The following is a 25501-nucleotide window of genomic DNA, read 5'->3' as shown; positions in this document are numbered from 1 at the left end:
AGTCGCTAGTCATCTCACCTAAGGAAGTAGTTACATGATTAAACTTGATTAATTACTATGTAACTGGGTTAACGGTAATTCATCAACTCGTAGTAAATAGATCTAATAAAATTTTGCCAACACTTAAAAGCTAATGCAGTTGAGTCAGCCAGCCTAGAGCTTCATAGTTTGTGTTATACTTGTTGAGTACAAGTTGTGTACTCACTCTTGCCTCTTCTCTACTTTTTCCTCTTGGCTTCGCTACTGCTGCTCAGTTCCTGCCGACACGAGGGAGTTCGTCCAGCGCTACCAGGACTACGAGGACTTCTAGGTGCTTCGTCTCCCAGTCGACGTCCCTGTGGCGCCCTGCTTCAGCTTCGGAGAGCTTTTTCGTATTTTGTGCTTCGCTTCCACTGTATCAGACATTTTGTCATTATTGTAATAAATAACATTCGTATTCGCTTTATTATGTCTTTTTACGTGATATGTGCTATGATATACTGTTCATTCTGTTGTATATACGTGTGACTTGATCCTGGCACGTATATGATTGCTCGGTTTATGTTCTTTTATAAACCGGGTGTTACACTTAATTATAATTATTGGGAACATTTTGGGTCACTCTGGAAATGGCTAGGACCTATTCATAATTATTTTGTAAAGTGGAAGGGTAGATTGGAATTATCAAAGATAGAGGGGGTTTTCTTTAAAAAGGAAAATAGAGAGAGTGGGAGGGCTCTTAAAAGAAAAGGGGGAAGAACAGGGGGCTCAAGACAAAAATTGCCCCCTTTCTTCTACCTGTCGACACAGGAAGAACAGAGGAGGGGGAGGGGGGCGCCGGCCATGGAGGAGGGGGAAATAGAGAGGGGGGCTAGGGGGTTCTATTCCCCTACCTGTCTCGAGTAGAGGCGGCCCGTGGAGGCGTGCCCGCGGTGGGCGGTGGAGGTCGCCGGAGATGGTGGTGGTGGCGGCGCTGCGGGCATGGGGGGGAGGGCTGGAGGTGGCGGGTGAGCTTGTGGTGCTTGACGGCTGCACGAGGGCCTATTTATAGCCCGAGGCATGGTGGGGAAGAGGGGGGCGCGACGGTGGTGGCCGGCGAGCTCAAGGACGGCGATTAATGGAGGTGGGTGTTGACATTTCTTAGCGCAATCACTAGGAATGGTTAATCCTTAGCAACAGTGCCAGAAAAGCCTGTTGGCAGTCCTTAGTGCAATCACTAGGAATGAGGGCGTCGAACCCATCCTAGCAATTGCACCCAAGGGGTGCCACTCTCGTGGTATAATTAATACGATTACAGATGGATTCGCAAGTGCACGGATATAGTAAGGGTATCGTCATTTATTTGTGTCTCAAAGGACGGCAGTGGCAAATGTATTGTACTCAACATTAACCATGACATTGTGCCTCAAGCAATAGGCAATACTCTAACAGGGGTAAGTACAGATAAAGAATAAGCAAGGGAAATGCGACACAGCACACATCCACACTCCAAGAGGAAGGAATAAATGAGAGAAACTATAAAACAAAGGACTACTCTATCCTACGTCAAGTCAGCTGGAGCATAGGCTAGGTTAGGTGTCCTAGTGCTTCTATCCAAAGCTGGGATTATGTTAGATCATGGTTAGGACTGCATGTGCCAGAAAAATGGGATAGCGGGGAGAAGGTCCCGCACCGGAGTACATCCAGTCTCGTTACCTCTTTGAATGAACTCCTACACCGAACCCGAACGTCGGGGAGTACTCTAAACGCAACACCTGCTGTTACACCGGACGGACAGGGCTGTCACCACCTGTCGTCTACCCCAGTCACACCGTGGAGCACGGTCATATCCGAAGGATCCCACATACCCGAGCACCACGCTCGTGTATGAAGTCACTACTCTAGTACCCCCAGGTCTCCCACCCTTCGGATGGACGAGTAAAACACTAGAGCAAGCCCGAAAGCACAACGAACATCTATCCGTACCCGGATCATCTGGCCTAACCAAGATCGTAGCATAACTTATGAACGATCTAAGCATGGATTGATAAACTATCAAGATAGTAAAGCAACCATGGCAGAACTCTATATTATGAATAGAAGTCTGACAAGTCGGATACAAAGCCATACCAGGAGCCGAGGATTGCTCAACGACCCCGAGTACGACCTGCTCGCTAAAGAGAACTAGCCAAGCTCCACTACCTAGCTAAGAGAGCAAGAGAGAGGAAAGCCTTCTTGGAGAGAATGGAATGAAGTGTGTGTGTGTGTGAGGGGTGAGAGGGGGCCCTATTTATACTAGTGGAGGTCGGTTCCCGCCAAATGCACGTATGGAAGGTAATCAGGAGACTTGGGGCCGACTCCTCGAAATGCACCTGGACGGGAGGCCGGCCAGGTTCGGCCGACCCAGGGGGTCGGCCGGCCCCACCTGGCCGCCTCTCGTCCTTATCCTTCTCTGGCAGGCTGACATGTGGGCCCTGATATCTTTCCTTGTATGCATTATGCGTGGCGCGCCCGTTTGCTCGGCCAGATGGGCCCTCCTTGTAAGTGGGTGACGCCAGATGCGATATTTTGCGTAGTTGTATGGCGTCTACTGCGTGTTTTCGTCTTATTCCGCTCCTGCTCATCTGAAATGTACAAAACTCAAAAACAACTGTGGAGCAAGGTTAGTGATACAAATATGCGAGTAAGGCATGCAGTTTTCTTTATTATTGAGTATAGTTGATTGGTGAAAATGGCACTTAAGCACCGTCAATAGTGGGGCTTGCTCGGCCACTTGCTGGGCGTCCTATAGCGTGGTGCTGTGGCGCGGACGCGACGGCGAGAGGACGAGAGGACGGAGGGGCGGCGCAAGTGGGAGGGGCGGCAGCCAATGGCGGGGCACCGTGTGCGCGGCCGGCTCTGCTTCGCCGTGGCTCGTCGGGGCGGGCGCGAGCGCCGAGGTGGGCAAGGGGGGTACGACGCGCGCAGAGGGCGGAACGGGCGAGCAGCAGCCGCAAGCGGGGGAGGCGACGCCCAGGGAGGGGCTCGGCGCAAGGGGGCCGGCGTACCGAGCTCTGCTCGTGCAACGCGTGAGGGAAAGGAGGAGAAGAGGGAGAAGGAGAAAGGAAAGGAGGCGGAAAAGAAAAGGGAAAAAGAAAAAGGGAAAAAGAAAAATGGAGCGAGAGAAAGAGAGAGCTGTCGGCGGGATTCGCGGCGGCGGTCGGCCACGCGCGCGCTGCGGCGTTCGGCCGGTCAGCGACGAGCACGCGGAACGAGAGAAAGGGAAAGGGGATAGGACGGCGATTGGTACTGGTGTCGAGACGGCGGATTGCCGGGACATGATTTTGGGAGATTGGGAGCTCGTGCGGAAAATAATTTTGTAGTGATTTGAGCTCAGCGTTGAAAAAGGTTTTGAAAATAATATTTTTAGCGGGTGATTTATTTGGGCAAATTTTCGGGATGTTACAAACTCCTAGCTAACACTGAGTCAGACACTACATCTGCTCTCGGTACTAGGATTTCTGTTGAGGCCTTCAACAGAAATCCCCCTCAACCTAGCGAACTAATTTGAGTTCACTAGTCCGGGCGAGAAAACCCATAAGACAAGCTCCGACAAACAAGAGGGATAACTTAAACTGAACTAGAAGTAAACTACTTCCGCAGACAATTGCTAGTACTTGAAAAGATAAACGACTTGTGAAAAGTAAAGCTGACTCAAGTAAATAAAAAAGATTACTTATATTGATAAAGTCAAAGAAAAAGATACAAGAGTTTATACCGAGCTCCGATGACGACTCCGAATCCCCAAGACAAGATCGACTCGACTGTAACTCCCAACTACTAATCCTACTCTAGAAATGAGAGAGTGAAGAGAACTCCTTTGGTGTGTGTTTACAAGTGATGAATGGGGTCCTATTTATAGTGGCCAGATGTCGGTAAACGAGTAATCGCTGCAAGAGTACGCTACCCCTGACTTGGTTTGAACTTCACGCGAAAGGGGAGCTCCGGAGGCTGCAGTGTGGGGCTGGGCAGCCTGGCCTAGGCCGATCATCCTGGCTCTAGCACCACGTGTACACCGACTTCGCTTGGACGTCTCTGATTAACTCCAGGAGGTCGGAAAGTTGGGTATTTTCCTCGGATGTTGGAATCTCAGGTCGGACGGCCCGGGGGAGGCCGGGCGGCCTGGTCCCGGGGCCTGTTGGCCCTCCGTTTCACCGACTTTGAAGATCAACGCTCCACATTGCCTCTGAGTTGGGTAACTTCCACGTTTACAGATCTGGGCGCTAACTTGTGGGTCCTCTACTTGATCCACATGTCTTCCGGATCCACCGACTAAATTAGAGGTGATTTCCCGGTTCAGAGGCATTGTGAGCATGTCACGTTGCTCCTGTAACAAGGGTGTACCCCTGTATGTTGAGGTGTCAGGCCGGCCAGCACGGTTGAGGCCGAGTGGCCTGGATTTTCTCCGTTTTCGACCATCTTTGGACTATGATCTCCTACAGGCACAATTCATCCAATACTTGTGGAACTTATTAGAATTAAATAAAATATACATAGAACATAGTGTAAGAGATCAATTTATTTCCGAGAAATTGACAATCAAAACGTGAAATAATGTCCATCAACAGTAGCCTGAGGCCGATCCCCGGCGGCGGCGGTAGGGCCAGAATTCGGCTGTGTGTGCGTCGGGCGCTTGCTTGACTCGGCTATGGCGACGCCGGCGGCCGGTGCTTGATATTGCTCGGCATGGGCGGCGACCAACCCTCTTCACTGCGGTGGCGCCAATGTCCGCGTCTGGCTCGGCCAGTTTCATTGCGGCGGTCGGTGCGGCATGGTCCAGTTGCGTCGGTGTTCGCGACTGCCACGGTCTGCTGGAGCGGCGACGTATTTGACGCGGCAAGGGCCCGGCTTTGGCTTTTGGCGGCGGCTGGTCAACCCCGTGCCGCTATGTGTTGGCGGCTTCCTGATGGCGGGTGCCGGCAATTGTTTGCTCGGACGTATGGCGACATCGCAGTGGTGATGTTGTTGGCTGGGATACGGGTGAAAGCCCATCCCTCCTTGGAACGATGTTGATGGTGCTATTGGCGTCATTTCATCGAGCATCTCTAGCACGAGGCTCCTGTCGGAGGCCAACGATTTGGATGTCGGCCTTTCATGTCTGATGTGGCGGGTGAAAACCCAATGTCATTATCTCACCATGCTAGCGTGTTTGGTGAGATGAGATGCTTAATAGATTCCTCCAATGTGACCACGCGTATGCATTATAATATAGCTAGCTCTGGCAAGAGCAAATCGCGGGAGTCCTAAATTCATCGTAGCTCTCCGGCCTGTGGCCAAGCATTGCTGCAAGTCATCAAGAAAACTGTTTTTTCATTCATTTATCATGCTGTGGGAGTACGTGTGATGATTTTGCATAGTGTTCCGTTCGACAATGCAAAAGTTGTGCAGAAGAAAATGAAGTACTACAGAAGAAAATGATGTACTGTAAAAGTTGTACAGAAGATGAATACTCGATGGTTTTGACAACCACTATCGTACAATACATTTCCAAAATCCAAATGAGCTGTGTGGGATTAGAAGAGTACTTCAAGTCAAATCTACTATGATTTTTTTGTGGTTCTAAAGTAAATATTTCCTGCCTAAGGTGTCAATTATTGGCAAATGAGGAAATTAAGTAGCAAAAAACATCATTTCTCAATTAAGTAGCTAGGCAGCATGTTCATTTCTCAAGGTGTCAATTATTGGCAAATGAGTCATTATGGCTGCTGCAATCGTCGAAGAACTTCATACCGCCGCCACCCCATCTCCTTGTTGGTAAAGGCGGTGATGTCAAGGGTGTCCAGTCTCAGCGCCAACGCATCTTGCCGACGCTGCTGTCACGCCACACTTAGCTTCCTCCTGGCGATCGCGCAATGCCTTGCCTAGCCAGTCTGCGCAGGAACAACCATGGTACTAGGTTGAAGCAAAGGGTGGGCTTGCACCTGCCACTGCATGCTGGTCGGAGAGAGGGGAAATAATGCCGATCAGCTCATGCTAGAGAAAAACTAGGATTAGCTATTCTAAACTTTTTGTCAATCTAAACAAGTATTTTGGTTCCCTCCAACACTTCAGTGAAATCCAATAAAAGCAAAGGGTAAGTTTAATCGAGTAATCATATGAGTGCCATCAATGTAAGCCCATGGAGTATATATGTGCAATCCTTCGTCGTTAAATTCATCCTGGCTAGCTAGATTGTAACCTGTAACTGTAAGCATGCCAGTGTTGCCACCCACAAGCCCACAAGTCATGCAGTAATTATGTTTCATTCATTTGGCATGCTGCGGCTGCGCTCCAGTTTCGTGCGATCGTTTTAGTGCTTTCATATTACTATTCTGTTGAAAAGGTTGAGTTGTGGAAATGAAAATAGGCTGACGAACTGCGTTATGCTTTAGGCATTTATTGTAGCTGCCCGAAAAGAATTTTGGGCGCACCTAGGAGAGGACCCCTTACAAAATTTTAGCTGCAGGTTTGGATTCAGATTCGAACAAAAGATCGTTGTTTCACCAGAAAATTTTGCGAGTTCCAGTAAAAACAAAACGGTTCGAACGAAAAATGCCAATTTTCAATTTCTTTTAGGATTTTATTGAGGCTCTCTGGTCAATACGGTACAGGATCAACTCAAAGAAGTAGCCTCGTGATTCATCGTCACCACGGTCTCTGCTTTACCGGCGCCCGGCGTCGCGCTGATTTCAGAGATGTCGCCTGCGGTGGCCGTGCGGCTGATCTTGAACACAGTTGGCAGCTGAGGCGCCGAGCCATTGGCGCTTGAGCAAAGAAACTGAAACACCCAATCCGATCAGGGACAGGGACAGGGACAGCCGCTCATTAAACTCGGATACGAATCCAGACGAAGGAATCCAATGCCAGAGCCATGCAATCTTGCACGAGAGCGTTGCCAGTTGCCAGATCAATCAGTCTGATCGAGCAAGCTGATGCACCTGGCGGATCGGAGCGGCTACCGGAGGACGTGCGCCGCCGCGTTGGCTCGGCGCGTCTGCCGGACGGTGGCGCGTCTCCTCCTGCGCTCTGTCGCCGAAGGTATACCATAGGAGGTTAGCTTATACTCCCTCCGTTCTAAATTATAAGCCATTTCAAAAAATTTGGAGAATCAAAAATTTTTAAGTTTGATCAAATTTATACAACAACATGATAACATTTACGATACCAATTAAGTATCATTAGATTCTTTATTAATTATATTCTCATAGTATATCTATTTGCATAAATTTTTGTGTTTTTTTCTATAATTTTGGTCAAACTTTGAGATAGTTTGACTCTCCAAAATTTTTGAAATGATTTATAATTTAGAACGGAGGGAGTATTAATTTACATTTGTACAGATTGATGTATGGACCTTGATATATAGTACGCTTTTTGCGAAATAAATGGAGTTCTCCAATTATTTTTTTCTTTTGTCTTCCCGGCCTAAACAAGGTCTAGTTTCCTTGATCTGATCCGATCCGTACTAAAAAGAGGTTGTTTCTTCTTCTTATTTTTGACATTTTTTTCATTTTGATATAAAATAGTTAAGGATATCAAGTCTCATGGCTGGGTAGCGTGTTTGGTGAGATGAGATGTAGGTTCCTCCAACATGGTCACACCCACGCGGATATACCCGCATTTGCATTAGAGCAAGTTAATAATATAGCTAGATGCTGGCTGCAACAAGAATTTTTTCAGCCCACTCGTAGCCCACCTCTCAGTCCATTCTCCATTGTGTTTGCAAGAATTCTTGCAGCCCATGTCTCAACCTCTCGGTTTATTCGTATACTAGTTAGTTCTTCATCATTAATATATGACCCATTTATTTCTTTCTCAAAAATTTTTAGTTCTTATGTTAAAACCAACTGTAAATTTATAATTTGCTTCCACCTTATATTCTTTCAGCCTTTTATAATACCTGCTCTATCTGTAGCAGGAGCAGATCGCGCGTCACTAAACTAGTACTCCTAGCACTAGGCACTAGGCAAATTAGCAAGAAACCATGGCAGCAGCGGTGCTACTAGTGGCTGCGGCGGTGGTGGCGATGGCGGTGGCGTCGACACAGCGCGCGGCGGCGGCGGACGACGCCCCGCTGCCGCTGGTGGCCCCTGCGCCGGTAGGGCTGCCGAACTGCACGACCACGTGCGGCGACGTGCTGGTGCCGTACCCCTTCGGCCTGGGCCCGCCGCGCTGCTCCTGGCCGGGCTTCAACCTCACCTGCGCCGACGACACCGCCAGCCGCCCCGGCGCGCCGCCGCGGCTGCTCCTCGGCGACGGCACCCTCGAGGTCGTGGACGTCTCCCTCCGGAACACCGCCGTCCGCGTGGTTCGCCGCGGCGCCGTCGCCAACGTCACCTCCGGCCGGAACGTCACGTTCGGGCGCAGCTTCACGGGCGGCTACAGCGGCTACACGCTGTCGGACCGCAACGAGCTCGTCCTCTCCGGCTGCAACGTGGTGGCGGTGCTGGTCGGGGACCTCGACGAGTACTCCAACATCATCAGCGGCTGCGCCTCCTTGTGCTCCTCCGACGACGGCACCAGCAAGGGCGACATCAGGCAGCCGGCCGGCAAGTTCTGCTCCGGCCTGGGCTGCTGCCAGGCGCCCGTCACCATGAACTACAGCAGGCCCGAGGGCGTGCAGGTCAGCTGGCTCCGGGGCGGCGACGACCGCCGGCAGGACCTCCTCCGGCTGGAGCCCTTCGTGCTCGTCGCCGAGAAGGGGTGGTTCGACCAGAGCCCGGTGGCCGACCAGCTGGTGGGGCCCCCAGGCGGGAGCCAGAGGCCGGACGCCGCCGCGATTGAGGTCCCCCTCGTCCTGCAGTGGACGGTCACCAACGTAGCCCCGCCCGACGACAGGTACCCCGGGCCGGCGTGCTCGCCGGCGGTGGCCCAGAGGCTCTGCAGGAGCGCCAACAGCGAGTGCACGACCAACGGCAACGGCGACTACTCGTGCCAGTGCCGAGAGGGCTACGACGGCAACCCTTACCTCGACGGCGGATGCCAAGGTGATTGTTACTACTGGTTACTGACGCGCTACTCCAATACCACTCCACATAGCGGGCATTTTGTAGGGAAACGGGTAGACTACGCTAGCATCACTACCGCATATACCCAAGATACTTGCGAGTAGAAGATCATAGATTGTTACCACTAGACGCACAGCGCAGCGGAAGAAGTCGCGCGTCGATGTAGAGGAAGTAGTCGATCACGTCCCACGAACCGAGCTCCTCGTACTTGATCCCAGCAGCCGATCAGCGCAGCAGCGCCTCCACGGAGTCCACACGTACGGGGATGAAACGCCGGGCATCGGTGTGCTAGCACCGTACGCACGGCAAGGGCGGCGGCCGAGAGAGAGAGGGAGGGGCGGCGGCTAGGAGGTGGCGCGGCTCACTGGGGTGTCGCCCCCCTAACCCCTCCCTCGTATATATAGGGCGTACTAATGGGCTTCTATCTCATAGGCCCATTAGTAACCCTAATCCCTCTTGGATCAATATCCTCTTGGGCCTTTAAACCGTATTGTGATGATGGGCTCTTGGGCATATCACCAACAATCTCCCACTTGCACTAGAGACAATCATACAGGCAAGCTTTCCAACATTCCAAACCCCTTAAGTGTGTGACCCGTTAGGTTCATGTGTAGGTGGTCGTGATCGAAAATCATTTCCAAATCACAAGTCAATAGCGGCACCTAGCAGGGCATAGTGACTCACAAATACACATAAAGATCATATCGGCCGAACCTTAGATATACTCATACACCGATCCCTTTGCCACATGATACCAGTCAAGCTCAAAGCGAGATGCGTGCCACCTTTGTGATAGCTCGACCATTCTCTCGATCTAATAGTGGATTCTATTCATAACTAACCTTTAGTCATCATGATTAACTCTTTAATCACTTTGGCATGGCCATGCACTTTCAAATCCAACTATCTCGAGGGGCCCAGAGATATCTCTCCCGTTATCTAGGAGGGGCAAATTCCATCTTGATCCGCTCACATCCCATTCCATGTTTCATGACATACCTGTAAGCTGCTTTTGTAACTACCCAGTCACGGAGTAGCGTTTAGCAGCCCCAAGATGCACCACTACACACAGTGAGAAACAATGGCGATCTCAGGTCTAAGGATTCAGTAGGTATAACACTCAAGAACAACTGATGGCACATACAAAATAACAATCCCAACATTGTCTTGGAGTGGGTCAATCCAACACCATGTTCACCAACATGTGTCCACATCATTAATCCGATATCTCCATATCCATGATCCGTGAAACATGATCATCAATTAATGCATGTGCTAGTCTCAACGTCGTTGTTGTCCCACACAACGACATAAACTAGGGATAATTTAGAATCATATCATTTTCAACAAAGAGTTTCACGAACAAGTCACATACTTGATAATCAATGTAAAATAATCATCCATGGAACAAATAACAATTATTTATCATTACATAAACATACTCATGACACAAAATCTCCCACGCACACTAGAATCACTGATGTAAGTATCTAATACCCATAGATCTCATGTGCGCCTCATGCTTTGGTTGTGGGAGAGGCTTCGTCAACGGATCAGCAACGTTTGAATCCGTGTGCACCTTGCAAACCTTCACATCACCTCTCTCAACAAAGTTACGGATGAGGTGATACTTTCGCAGTATATGTCTGGACTTCTTAGTTGTTCTAGGCTCCTTTGCTAGTGCAACGACACCACTATTATCACAATAGAGGTCCACTGGACTGGACGCACTAGGAACAACACCCAAGTCAGAAACAAACTTTCTGATCCAAACAGCTTCTTTTACAGCTTCGGAAGCTGCAATATACTCGGCCTCTGTCGTCGAATCAGCCACCGTATCTTGCTTGGAACTCTTCCAGCTCACTGCCCCACCATTGAGGCAGAAAACAAAACCGGATTGCGATTTGGAGTCATCTTTGTCTGTTTGAAAACTAGCATCGGTGTAACCCTTTACAAGGAGCTCATCTTCGCCTCCAAATATTAGGAACATATCCTTAGTTATTCTCAAGTACTTAAGGATACTCTTTACAATTGTCCAGTGAGGTTCACCGAAATCTGACTGATACCTGCTCGTAACACTTAGAGCAAAAACATCTGGGCGCGTGCAAAGCATAGCATACATGATCGACCCTATGGCTGAAGCATAAGGAATCGTACTCATCCTCTTTTGCTCATCAGGTGTCGTAGCACACTGACTCTTGCTTAGAGTAATGCCATGTGACATTGGCAAGAAACCTTTCTTGGAATCTTGCATATTGAACCGATTCAATATCTTGTCAATGTACGTGTCTTGGCTCAATCCAATTAGCCTTTTTGATCTATCTCTATAGATCCTAATACCCAGAATATAAGCCGCCTCTCCTAAATCCTTCATCGAAAAACTCTTTTTCAATGAGGTTTTAACGGCTTCAAGCATTGGAATATCATTTCCGATCAGTAATATGTCATCCACATATAGGACCAGAAACACAAGTGCGCTCCCACTAGCCTTTTTGTAAACACAAGGCTCATCTTCATTCTTGATGAAGCCAAACCCTTTGATTACTTCATCAAAACGAATATTCCAACTCCGAGATGCTTGCTTCAATCCATAGATGGACCTCTGAAGCTTACATATTTTCCCAGCATTTTTAGGATCGACAAAACCTTCAGGCTGTGTCATATACACATCCTCACTTAGATGTCCATTAAGAAAAGCGGTTTTGACATCCATTTGCCATATCTCATAGTCATAATATGCGGCAATTGCTAGGAGAATCCGAACAGACTTTAGCATTGCGACGGGCGAAAAGGTTTCTTCATAGTCAACACCTTGAATTTGTCGGAAACCTTTCGCCACCAATCGTGCCTTATAGATGTGAACATTTCCATCCATGTCTAATTTTTTCTTAAAAATCCACTTACAGTCGACAGGTCTTACACTGTCAATCTGATCGACCAAGTTCCAAACTTGATTATCATGCATGGATTTTAACTCGGATTCCATGGCTTCAAGCCATTTGTCGGAGTCGGGTCCCATCATTGCTTCTTTGTAGGTTAAGGGCTCATCATTTTCCATCAATAATACATGGCGCTCCTCCGTAATAAGGAGGTTGAGCTTGTCAGTAGCGCGACGTGCCCTTATAGACCTTCGTGGGGCTGGTGCCTCAACTACGGGTTGTGCAACATCTTGCACATCCCGTGGATCTTCAGTGGGTGCTGAAACAGTTTCGGGTGTTTCCTGAATTTCTTCAAGTTGCACCTTGCTCCCACTAAATCCTTTTGAGAGAAACTCCTTTTCTAAGAAAACACCATTGCGAGCGACAAACATTTTGCCTTCCGCCTTATTGTAAAAATAATATCCTTTGGTTTCCCTAGGATACCCCACAAAGAAACATTTGTCTGACTTTGGAGTGAGCTTATCTGACATCAAACGTTTGACATAAGCCTCACATCCCCAAACTTTGAGAAAAGATAATCCGGGACGCTTCCCAGTCCATATCTCATATGGTGTCTTCTCAACAGACTTACTTGGAACCCTATTCAGTGTGAACGCAGCAGTTTCAAGAGCATAACCCCAAAATGACAATGGAAGATCAGCTTGGCTCATCATGGACCTAACCATGTCCAACAAGGTTCGGTTCCTCTGTTCGGAACCCCATTCCATTGAGGCGTTCCGGGCGGAGTTAGCTGCGGAACAATTCCACATTGCTTCAAATGATCACCAAATTCAAGGCTCAAATATTATCCTCCACGATCAGATCGCAGAAATTTAATTGTCTTGCCTAATTGATTTTGTACTTCATTCTGAAATTCTTTGAACTTTTCAAATGATTCAGACTTGTGCCTCATTAAGTAGATATAGCCATATCTACTAAAGTCATCAGTGAAAGTAATGAAGTACTGAAAACCACCTCTGGCTATTGAGCTCATTGGTCCACATACATCGGTATGTACAAGTCCCAACAAGTCACTCGCCCTCTCACTCTGACCAGTGAAAGGCGCTTTGGTCATCTTTCCAAACAAACAAGACTCACATGTGTCAAATGATTCAAAATCAAATGAGCTTAACAATCCATCTTTATGGAGTTGTTCAATGCGCTTCTCATTTATATGACCTAAGCGACAATGCCAAATAAAAGTGGGATTCAAATCATTTGGTCTAAGCCTCTTAGTATTAATGTTACAGACAGATTTATCCTCAAGATCAAGAACATATAATCCATTCACCAATGGACAATGAGCATAAAAAATACCATTGCAAAAGATAGAACAACGTTTGTTCTCAATTACAATCTTAAAATCACCAACTTCTTCCAAACACGAAGAAGAAATAATGTTCTTGCTCAAAGCAGGAATGCAATAACAATTATTTAATTCCAAAACTAATCCGGAGGGTAGAGACAAGTGGTAGGTGCCGACCGCCAACACCGCAACCTTTGCGCCATTGCCGACCCGAACGTCCAACTCGCCTCTTGCAAATCTTCTAGTCTCACTTAGACCCTGCAATGATTTGCAAGTGTGAATCATCGATCCAGTATCAAATACCCATGATTCACTAGAAGATAATGCAATATTTATTTCTATAACATTTATACCTGAAGTGGAAGTCTCACTTCCCTTCTTCTTCTTCTTTTCTTCCAAGTACTTCTTGCAGTTCCTAGACCAATGTCCCTTTTCATGACAGTGGAAGCATTCATCTTCAGAAGTAGGGCCAGATTTGGCCTTAGGTGCTGGCTTTAGCTTAGAGCCTGAGGACTCACCACCGGAACTCTTTTCCTTGCCTTTACCTTTGGGATTAGGAGGCGTCCAACGCTTCCTCTTTTTGTTCCCCTTCTGAATCATCATCACATGATTGGGATTCTTCTTAATGCTCTCCTCTGCTATTTTTAGCATCCCATGCAACTCACTCAATGTTTTATCCAAGCCATTCATCTGAAAGTTCATGATAAAAGGCTCATAACTCGCCGGGAGCGACTGGAGAATAACATCAGTAGCCAAGTCTTGGTGAAGTTCAGAACCAAGTCTATCCAAAGTCTCAATGTAACCAATCATTTTGATCACATGAGGACTGACTGGGCTACCTTCTGCCAGCTTGCACGCAAACAAGGATTTTGAGATATTGAACCTCTCAGTCCTGGCTTGGTTCTGAAACATCCCACGCAGCCCCTCGATCATGGTATGAGCATCCGCATGCTCATACTGCTTCTGCAGATCAGGGGACATGGTGACGAGCATCAGACAGCTGACATCAAGTGAGTCATTGCAGTGCTTCTCATAAGCTCTGCGATCAGCAGCAGTTGCATTGTCAGGGAGATCATCAGGATATGGCTGCTCAAGAACATACTCCTTTTTCTCTTGCCTGAGAACAATTCTCAGGTTGCGGTACCAATCAATAAAGTTTGTTCCATTCAACTTTTCTTTCTCAAGAACAGAACGCAAATTGAAAGCGGAATTGTTACTGGCAGACATGATCTACAACATTAAAGTAAAGCAAGATTTCAGCACTAAGTTTATGTAAAGACTTTCATTAACTGACTTAACAAAAGACAACCTACTATATCAAAGTCATCTTCCCTCTAATGACATATAGTGGTTCAAGATCCATAATCACTAAAATTCTAGTGAGCTTTAGCATCACGGCTAGAAAAGTAGTGATACAGGTAAGTGATAAATTACTAATCACATCTCTATGCGACTCTTGTTTGTTGGGTGGCATCCAATGCCCCGGCCCCAACCCTATGCCTTAAAGCCCAAAACTGTTTTGATAGCTTTGCTGAGTAAACCAATACTATGCTTGTGAATGTCCGACATCCACCCTATACAAAAGTGATAGCTGAGGGTACTCTACTTTGGTAAACCTACCACACAACGATCAAAATTTATAGGTGCAGCTATTGGTAAAAGGCATCAAAAACTCAACCTTTTCTGAGGGAAGCTATTCTATCATGATTAAAGCATCCACCATATGTAAAAGCATGAAAGAATAGTATGACAGGAAAATAAATATCACAAGCATATAATCATATTATATTGTGAATAGTATGGCCTCTTGCATCACAATGGGCACCATCGCCATGGCTCCAAGGTGACCTCCATTGCCATCCGTTCTGTCTTGTGGTGATCATCATCGCCATCATGATTGAAGCCTCCATGAAAAGATACTAAGCTACTACATCTAATAGCTAGTGAAATAATTACATGAGGATTCAAACATCACAAGTCGACACGCAGGTCGTTATACAATAATGGTGCAACCTCAACCCGGTTGTGTTAACTTGCGACACGCAGGCCGCACAAATCATCACATACATCATCACATGACATTGAGGCCATACCATTCACATCACACCCTGCAAAAACAAGTTAGGCGTACGACGTGTTCTACCAAAGTAGCGCTTGAGAAGCCGCTACAGCGAGAAAGCAACGGCGGTCCGAGCCATTCATAATGCCTCAATTTTCACTAGGTCAATCACCTTGACCGTGCAAACTTTGCACTTGAGAAGACTGCATCTACACATGACCTTGATCTGTTGGTTCAATCTGCTGACTATGCACACAGTTAGTCCCGATGGTGATTCCAGCCGGTAGGGACATGTCGTATGCATAACAGAGAAAGAACACAAACTAATCTTTTGTCATATGCCGCGCAATCAACTCGCTCCAGTTTTAACCCCTTATGACCAATTGATCTAATCAAACCGTGCAAAAGTAATAGATCCAATCTACTACAACAACATATCACCTATATGCAAAAGATCCAGACCAAAAACTACGCAAGATGGCTCTGGTACCACTGTAGGGAAACGGGTAGGCTACGCTAGCATCACTACCGCATATACCCAAGATACTTGCGAGTAGAAGATCATAGATCGTTACCACTAGACGCACAGCGCAGCGGAAGAAGTCGCGCGTCGATGTAGAGGAAGTAGTCGATCACGTCCCACGAACCGAGCTCCTCGTACTTGATCCCAGCAGCCGATCAGCGCAGCAGTCGCAGCAGCGCCTCCACGGAGTCCACACGTACGGGGATGAAACGCCGGGCGTCGGTGTGCTAGCACCGCACGCACGGCAAGGGCGGCGGCCGAGAGAGAGAGGGAGGGGCGGCGACTAGGAGGTGGCGCGGCTCACTGGGGTGTCGCCCCCCTAGCCCCTCCCTCGTATATATAGGGCGTACTAATGGGCTTCTATCTCATAGGCCCATTAGTAACCCTAATCCCTCTTGGATCAATATCCTCTTGGGCCTTTAAACCGTATTGTGATGATGGGCTCTTGGGCATATCACCAACACACTTAGTCTTCTTCCTCCGTCGGTTTCAATTTCAAATGGGTGCGATCGACCCGAAATCATGCAGATATCAACGAGTGCAAGCTGCCGCCGGAGGTCAATGGCTGCTTCGGCGACTGCTCCAACACGGAGGGACGGTTCGTCTGCCGGTGCCCGCCACGAACCAATGGCGACCACACTCAGAAAGGTGGCTGCGCCCCGGCTGCTTTGACAGGTCAGTACCGTTAATTTGCCTGCCCAAAACACATTACCAACTGCTGCTTGTTTTCTCACATACCGGTAACTTTTGCCAACTTAAATCATCTAGTGTTTTTGTCTCTTGAACCTCATCAAAGTAGAGTTCGCAAATCTCAGCGCCAAAACCAACAAAATATTTTACAGATATATACCCCTCATCTCATCTCCCTCCGTGTTGATTTTCTTTATATATACCTCTGGCCTTCGATCCTGACGGAGGCTGAAGTTGACATTGTTAATGGAACAGCTAAGACAAACTGACACATGTTCAGATTAATTAATAATAGTGGATTCTAACTACCATGTGGTGCGATCTCTCTCGTGTCAGCTAGATATATACTACTTGTAATCGTGGAACTAAATCATGTATCACAGTTGTACACAAATGCTCCAAACGTGGCGCCACATATATGCAATCATTTCAGTTCAAAAACATGTGCATGAGGACAACCAAACATTACCATTTTATCTTTATCATTTGAATATTTTCTTTCCGTTTCACATCTCTAGGATTTGGCTATGGAAGTGACAGCAATATACCTTCACACACTTTCAGGTTTCAGCGCTGGTATAGGTCTTGGTAGCGGGGCAGGCCTTATACTTTTGCTTCTTGCTGCAATATTTGTTACCAAAAAGATCAGACATAGGAGGATTAGAAAGTTGAAACAAAAATTCTTCAGCCAAAATCGTGGGCAGTTGTTGCATCAGTTAGTATCACAAAGGGCCGACATTGCTGAAAGGATGATCATCACGCTGGATGAGCTCGAAAAGGCAACAAACAACTTTGACAAATCTCGTGAGATTGGTGGTGGAGGGCATGGCACCGTGTACAAGGGGATTCTATCGGACCTACAAGTAGTAGCCATCAAAAAGTCAAAAATAACTGTCCAGAAAGAAATCGACGAGTTCATAAACGAGGTAGCAATCCTCTCCCAGATAAACCATAGGAACATAGTGAAACTTTTAGGGTGTTGCTTGGAAACTGAGGTCCCATTATTGGTTTATGAGTTCATTTCCAACGGAACTCTTTTTTACCATCTTCATGTCGAAGGGCCAACTTCTATAACATGGGACAGTAGATTGAGGATTGCCACTGAAACCGCAAAAGCTCTTGCATATCTTCACTGGTCAGTTTCAATCCCTGTAATACATAGAGATATCAAGTCTAGCAACATACTTCTTGATGATGCTATGACATCAAAGGTTTCAGACTTTGGAGCTTCAAGGTACGCTCCGGTGGATTCCACAGGGTTAACCACAAAGGTGCAAGGAACTATTGGATATCTGGACCCTTCGTACTTCTACACGGGCCGTCTTACTGAAAGAAGCGATGTCTTTAGCTTCGGTGTCATTCTTGTGGAGTTGCTCACCAGGAAGAAACCATTTTCATATTTGACCTCCGATGGTGAAGGCCTTGTTGCACATTTTGTGAGCCTTCTTAGAGAGGGGAATATTTCCCAAATATTGGATCCACAAATTATAGAGGAAGGTGGCAAAGAAGTCCAAGAAGTTTCCGTACTTGCAGCATCATGCATAAATTTAAGAGCTGAGGACCGACCTACAATGCGAGAGGTGGAACATGCACTCGAAGGTCTTCAAGTATCCAAGAAGAAAGGATCTATGGTAATGTCTTTCAAAAAAGGATATATGGTAAGAGATGAATTCGAGGATGATGATGGTGTTGCGATGAATTGACCGTTATCCAAAGAAGTGCAAAGCATCGGAGAATGTAATCAATATTCGAGCAGGGAGATACAGCTTGGGAGGCAGCTTAGGAGCCATGTGGTGATTGGGATGCATTTCTTGGAATAATCTCAGCTCTGTTTGTTGTTGGTATGCATTTCATACGGGCATTAACAAAGTTTAGCCTTTGGCATGCCCTCAGGCCGCTCTGCATCATTTTGGATGTCCAGGATTAAATTTTGTCATGCTCTTATATTCTCAAATCTCAAGTCATGTTCTTCTTCTCTTCACTAGTATGCATATGCTCCTTTATTTAGATGTCAGATTCATGTATGGATGTAGTTCCTGTTGTATGTTCCTTTTTGTTTTTAGACAACTAACATGATCACGAGTTAATTGGCATGCTTGATCATCTAGCATGCTTATATAGGTTCTGGATTATTCAAGCATGTAAACCTGTCAAGAGAACATCACCAAGTCACTAGCAGTGCATGAACCTCCAGCTTCTTGCCCGGGTGCTCCCAGAACGGTGGGTGGAGAGTGGAGAAAGCCAGAGATGATGCTGTACGCGTCGTCATCTGCGCCCGTCCCCGCGCAGACATCGTCAGCAGCAATGCTCTTTCAGTGGATCATCCAAGTAGGCCTTGGCATGCCCGCGCCGAGCGTCCAGCGCATCATCCAGGCGCCAGGCAATCCAAGTGCGTGGTAGCTACAAGTTATCTGAAGATCTCCGGGCACAGTAAATGACTCCCGATGGCGTCAGGAACTCAGCAGAGTGACAAAAGAAGTAGCAGAGTATTCAAGCATGGGAACACTCGGTCTGAAGCCCAGAAAAAAAATCCTTCACGTCGTGTGATGCTCCCAGCCAGCATCATATATATAGGTGAACACATCGTGATTCAGCCACTCACAGCAGGCTTCCCAACCTGGCAACGAAGAACACCAAGCGCTGTTGTTCCAGAGTACAGCAGACCCTGATACCGCTGCGTACAGTGTTTCTAGCTGCAAACTACTGACCACCGAGTGTTTCTACCCAAACCTCAAAAACATCCCAAGAAAAGAAAAAAAGGGAAAATGGAGATCCAGTTTTCACGTGTGCTTTCTCTAAGCCGCTCACTGCCGACATTCTTCAGTTCCATTGCCTCCCTACAAGGTTAAAGCCAATTAGTAGAAACTCGAAAACGGCGTATAGTTGGTGGATTCAAATAAACAGAACGTTGTTAGTTGTAGCAGTCCTACAGTTGCTGCAAGGAAACATAAGAAGCAATGGGCTGGTCTCTACTATCTTACCAGTATAGCTTATCGAGCTCATCGTTCAGAGGGTCCAGCTCTAAACCTTCAGCGATTGTGTCACATGCTTTTTCATAGTCCTAAGTAACACGATTAAAAGCGCATGGCCAGTTAAATTACTTATATGAGAGATGAAAGGGACAATGAAATATCAAATTCAGTTGGACACTGGAGCTGGACCCAGGGTGTTTTGTCGCACCTTCATGAGCATCAGAGCTTGTCCGTATCGGAAGTAGGCCTTTGCCCACTTTGGCCGCAGTATCTTGCATTTAACTGCATCTCGCAAAGCCCTTCTCCCATCACCTCTGCGGAACCAGCAAAGACTCCTGTTTGCGAACAATTCAGCATCATAACGATCCACCCTCATTGCCTGCAGTAACATAAATTAGCTGTGACGGTGTTACTGCTGTTGCCACGTTCCAGAAATGCTGCATACGTTAGCTCATAGACTTGCCATTTGCTTCTTAGGTACGACTGGGCTGAAATAAAATAATGTGAAGCAAAGAGCGATTCCCTCACAGAATTTCTCCCTAAAGCTAGACGCAAGAGGTCATCGGGAATATACATCACATCACTCAACCTCCTCCTGAAATTACTTAAAAGAGGTGGTGTTCCATGACCAACCCAAGGCTATCCAAGCTAGTTGATTGCTGGTTTCCATCTCAGAATATTTTACTTGTGGATATCGTGAGACAACAAAAAATGGAGGACAACAAATTCTACCAGTAGTACCAAGTTTTGTGAACACAAGAGCGTGCATGGTACTGCTTTTTCCAAGAAATATGCTTTGGTGATTGTGATGTATCATCACACATGGTACTCAGAAAATGTGAGCTGTTTGATTGACCACACCAAAGGGTATTTTAGGGATTCGATCAATTCGCAAAAAAGTACATACGGCTGAATAGATACCATTACATACCACGCTCTTGTTCTATGATTATGTTCAAGAAAACCTTTAACAAGGATGATTAAAAAATTAAAACGCAATAGAAGCTGCTGTCCATTCAAGGTCTTACAGCGGGGAGGTAACATTTCTGAGCATATTATAAGATCCCAAAAGACTTACAGATCAACTTAGCTTAGGTACTTTATTAGGAAAACTGGGATCTACCACAGAATTTAGGCAACTCTCAGATAGATGCCAATATCTCAACACCATCAGATTAAACTGGGTGAATGGATGACTCGTTTAGACTACTCTCCATACTCTATGGCTAAAACTAATTGCCTATCTAGACTTCCAATTTATAAGCTTCAACTAGTATATGCTCCATAATTTAGGAACCTTACAGATACATATGTACACTATCTCAATATCATCAAAATGAAGTTTATGAATGGATGCAATTACCTCCAAGTGTATAAAATTTGACCAAGGGGCAAAAAATGTCCCCTAGCTGCCTTAGAGAGTGGAGTATTGAACCCTTTAGGGGAACAACTAGCACTAGGCTTGAGCTCGGGTGGGTGGTCTCTCAAATGGAGGCTCTACCAACCAAGGTATCAATCGGTTCTCTAGTTTCAAGCATTTTAGGAAGTAAATGGTTTCTTAGCTTCTTACAGACAGACAGCTCTAGGCAACTAAACTTTACAGTCAGCACGATGAGCTGTACACAAAGAGATGCTGACACTGCAGTTAACACAATGAGCTGTATACAAGAAGATGCTAACTCTAATCACTAAAATAGTTAACAATTTTCATGCTGCTGATGTTAATATAAGTTTAGTACAACATACCTGTGTGTAGTATGCTGATGCATTTCTATAATCTTGCTTCCCAAATGCATCATCACCCTGTTTTTTCAATTCAGACTTTCTTGTTTCAACAAAATCATCATCCTAAACAACTTTTGAGTCAGAGATGGATCCAAACGATATAAGCAGTTAAACAGTAACTTAAAAGGATTCCCATTTCCCAGAAACCCTTGTAGGTATCAACTATCAAGAGTATAAAAACTAGGCATATATCAGTGATTCCTAGAAATCCAATCATCCATATTGGCCCGCTGGTAACACACAGGAACAATCATTAAACAGCTACATACTTATTTATTTGTACACATTTGTGTCAAAAAAAATCTTAACTGCTAGTAACCACCAGTTTTTTTCCAGTATTTCATGGTAAACAGACAACTGCTACCAGCCTAGCTAAGTCTAAAATTCTTCCCACAGCCAGTTTCAGTAATCTTAATAAAGAATAACCAAAGAGTTAATTGCAGTACATGGCAACTAAAATATGCATGTCTGCCCAAAGTTCACTAGTCCTGCTTGTTGCAGTGCAACTGTGCAAAATAATTAAACATGGAAATTAGTGGTTTGCTAGAATATATCCTACTTATAAAATTTATTTTCTACAGGGAAAATGAATTGAACTTAAATGAACGAGCATTCCAATAATACAAGCTATCCAAGAAAGCATTCAAATTAAACAAATTTCCTAGACGAAACCTAGACAGAGAGATTAGGCAGCAATGCAAATGTGTTTGAACGCTAGCATTGTTAATCTTGATTTGTTTTTCAAGTCCTGACACATAAATATTACTAAAATTGCACAGCCAAGTGCATAAATAAAAAGAATTGCTACAGTGGCATACCTCTAGTTGCTTTCTTTCCAGTTTCATGTGATTGATTATTCCATCAACGCTCCAATTTGTCACAGCTTGAATTGGGGAAGTGAATGGGAACAGAATTTCAACATCTTCACTTGTGCCATATACAGCAGCCCACTCTACTCTACTGGAATTCTACCATACTGTTGAACAGAGTATCGCAAGAAGACATTTAATATAAAAATGAGAAGAGGACACTTCCAAGAAAATAATAAGGATAATTATGCTCGCAAAGAGACCTAATGAAACTATGCAATGCCACCGAATAGATGCCTAAAGAAATCACTAGTCCAGATTGCAATGAGTAATTCTTGCCATACCCCAAATTTCCTTGATACGACACCATTGAAAATTAAAATGGACCAAAGTAGTACTGAAGGTTATAACTATGCATATATCCAGATTCCAGACCAATAAACTTGGCACAGCATGAAGGGGGTGGGCGAGTAGCGAGGGTAAATTGTCAATAAGCTTGTATGTGAAAACAACTGAAAATACGCTCATTAGTTTTACTCACAATTGATATAAATACACACAATTGAAAAGGGGACAATTGGAAAAAGGAGAAGAATGTTCATTACCCTAAATTGCTAGTATCTAAAAATACAGCAGAACCAGATTACTTTAAGCCTTGAACATCTATACCAATCCAGTTTCATAAGCCTATTCACAAACAGTAACAAATGTTGAAAGTTTACCTAAAGTCCTAAGCTAGCTCAGTTACTCAATTGGTGCTCAAACGTTTAAAAGTAGTGCCATTTTCCTTTTGGAAAAACAGACGTCTTCATCACTTTCTATTTTCTTTCACAGAAAAATTTCTAATGCTATGTGAGCATTTTTTTTCTACTGGAACTATGTAATGCAACTACTGTGTAATTGTAATATACCAGTGTCGCAAGGCAGTATCACCCAGAACTATTTCCAGTTAAGCAGCTCTCAGTGATAGTGTGGTGTGACAAAGAAGATAGAAGGCTCACCATGTCAGGAGTGTTGGGGTTTGCACCAGCCTCCAACAAGCACTTAATAGCCTCAGTTAAGCCTTTACGTGCAGCAAACGCCAAGGGATTACCAATGCCATTCACTTTAGCTCCAGCCTGCCAGTTTACGTATAGAAGACAAAACAGTGAGATGTTTCCATATATAAATTGACGGTTCATAAATATAATACAAGACTCAAAGCTGAGAAGAATATTGTACCTGAATCAATAGTTTCAAACAAGACAAGGAAGGAGCGTGTAATGCTGCAACCAAAGGTGTTGATAGGTTTACTTCCTTGTTGGGCTAGACAAGAAAAAAAAACTAATTAAACAAATAGTTTCAAACAAGACAAGGAAGGAGCGTGTAATGCTGCAACCAAAGGTGTTGATAGGTTTACTTCCTTGTTGGGCTAGACAAGAAAAAAAACTAATTAACCAGTATAGACAAGATCATGAAATCTTTTTTTAGTAAAGCTAATGTGTCAATTCCCTTTAATTTCTCAGCAGCTGTTGCTATGTGGGTCACCGCTCACATATGCCCAAGCTGGATCACACATTAACAGCTACCGGGAACTGAGCATGCAGGTAGAACTAGAGGTATGAAATATCATGCCCTCATGCTTTCAGGATGACATAAAGAATACAGCTCGTATTGTAAGCCAACAGATTAAAGAGAGAGCTAGTACATCTGCATTGTGGTCCAACAAAATCTTCAGAGTACTATCATATCCTCCAAGAACGGCAAGATGTACTGGTGTCGCATGGCATGATTTGCCATCAACGTAAGCTCCCCTAGAAAGCAGAAATTTTGCTATTGCACACCGTCCTGAAGAAACACATGAAAAACAAAGGTCATACTAAAGCAGGAATATATGAACAAACCAAACTTCAGCAACCAAGTTCCAACAGCTACAATTGACAAATTTACTCTCACAGTCTCACTCTTCACAGAAGACCATAAGGAAAAACTTATGGCAATCATAAGTTCATAGTACATGGAATAATTATTTTTGGATAATCTATTAGTTTTACTGGCTGAAGTCAAAATAAGGTAAGGCCCTGTTTAGTTCCCAAAATTTTTCCTACAGTACCCGTCACATCAAATCTTTCGACACATGCATGATGAAACATTAAATGTAGTTGAAAAAAATAACTAATTACACAGTCTAACTGATTAGCACGAGATGAATCTTTTAAGCCTAATTAGTTCATGATTGGACATTATTTGTCAAGTAACAACGAAACATACTACAGTAAATTTTCACCCTACTTTTTGCAAACTAAACGCAGCCTAAGAAACCAATATCCTGGCAGAAGATACACAAGGTACAAACTGATCATAAATACAAGGTCTGCCAACACAAACGGCAAGAATCCCAGATGCAATAAGCATAGGAATCTTAAGTCGAATAATACTTTGTGAGCAAACAAAGACTAATGTCAAAAAAATACTCTTTCCTTGAACGATAATATAACAATCACAGCAGTTGAGCATGAAAAGATTAGAACCAGGACAGCTTAGCTTTTGACAACATACGTCAAAGAAGAAAACTATAGTATTTGAACTACAGAATTTACCCAAGAGCGACCTAATTACAGAAATTGTGTTTTGGTATAAGCTTGCTTAGTTAATTGTTGAATATGATGTCATCGTCTGCAGTTGTATATAGATCCAACTAAAGAGTCTCCTGAGGAATTCCCTATGCTCCATGGTATATCCACCAAAAAGGGGAAACAAGATAAGTAGATGACAATAAAGACTGAACAAGTAGCCAGCGCGTGTACCAGAAGAAGAAAGAAGACATGAGTGGAGTTTGTTTGGTGTTTATACCTTTCATTGCAGCTGTATGAAGGGCAGTTAATCCATCGTGACCTTCCAGACTCCCTTCTTGATGGAGATCAGCACCATGATCAAGAAGGTACCGCACAACAGGAAGGTTCCCACTGAACACCGCATGCTGCAGGGGTGTCATGTTCTTCCCTGCAAAAAAAAAGAACACAATTTTGTCGAATTGGAGGCAACCCAGAGTTGGTGAAATGCAACAAGCAAACCTATTACGTTATTTGACTAACTGGTTTATACCCGTGAAGGTGTCACGCTATTTGACGTCCATCTTGGCCTCCTCAACCAGGTACCGGCAGATTGGCAGCAGGCCCTCCCCACCGGCGGCGGCGTGGAGGGCGTTCAAGCCCTTGTAGGCTGTGCGGCGCAGCATCGAATGGATCCCCCTCCCATCGACGTCCATGCGCCTCGCGATCTCTTCATGATAGCCCGGCCCAAGACCTGATTTTTTGGCCCGGCCCAAGCACGGCACGGCCCGATGGTTACTGTGCTCGGGCCGGCCTGGCCCGGTACAGCGTGCCGTGCTTGGGCCGCCAGTGAAGCACGTCGGGCGGCCCGGCCCGGCCCAATATTTAGGATTGGCCTGTTAACAGCCCGTATAACACATCAAT

At 45.5% G+C, this 25501-nt stretch overlaps 1 protein-coding gene and 1 pseudogene across 1 annotated transcript; one reads left to right on the top strand and one right to left on the bottom strand.

The window, feature by feature from the left end:
- The first annotated feature begins 6908 nt into the window (after positions 1-6908).
- LOC120688755 (wall-associated receptor kinase 2-like) lies at positions 6909-18600 on the top strand. Its single transcript, XM_039971128.1, has 4 exons — positions 6909-7014; positions 8079-8963; positions 16319-16465; positions 17021-18600. Exons 1-4 carry the CDS (start codon positions 6909-6911, stop codon positions 18181-18183), a joined length of 2301 nt encoding a protein of 766 aa, XP_039827062.1. The 3' UTR covers positions 18184-18600.
- Positions 18601-18613: 13 nt separating this feature from the next.
- Positions 18614-25293, bottom strand: LOC120688754 (annotated as a pseudogene).
- Between the last annotated feature and the right edge of the window lie 208 nt (positions 25294-25501).

This window comes from Panicum virgatum, chromosome 9N (genome assembly GCF_016808335.1).
Source record: "Panicum virgatum strain AP13 chromosome 9N, P.virgatum_v5, whole genome shotgun sequence".
Classification (NCBI taxonomy): Eukaryota; Viridiplantae; Streptophyta; class Magnoliopsida; order Poales; family Poaceae; genus Panicum; species Panicum virgatum.
The sequence above is the reverse complement of the archived record's forward strand: the minus strand, read 5'-3'. Positions and strand labels throughout refer to the sequence as shown.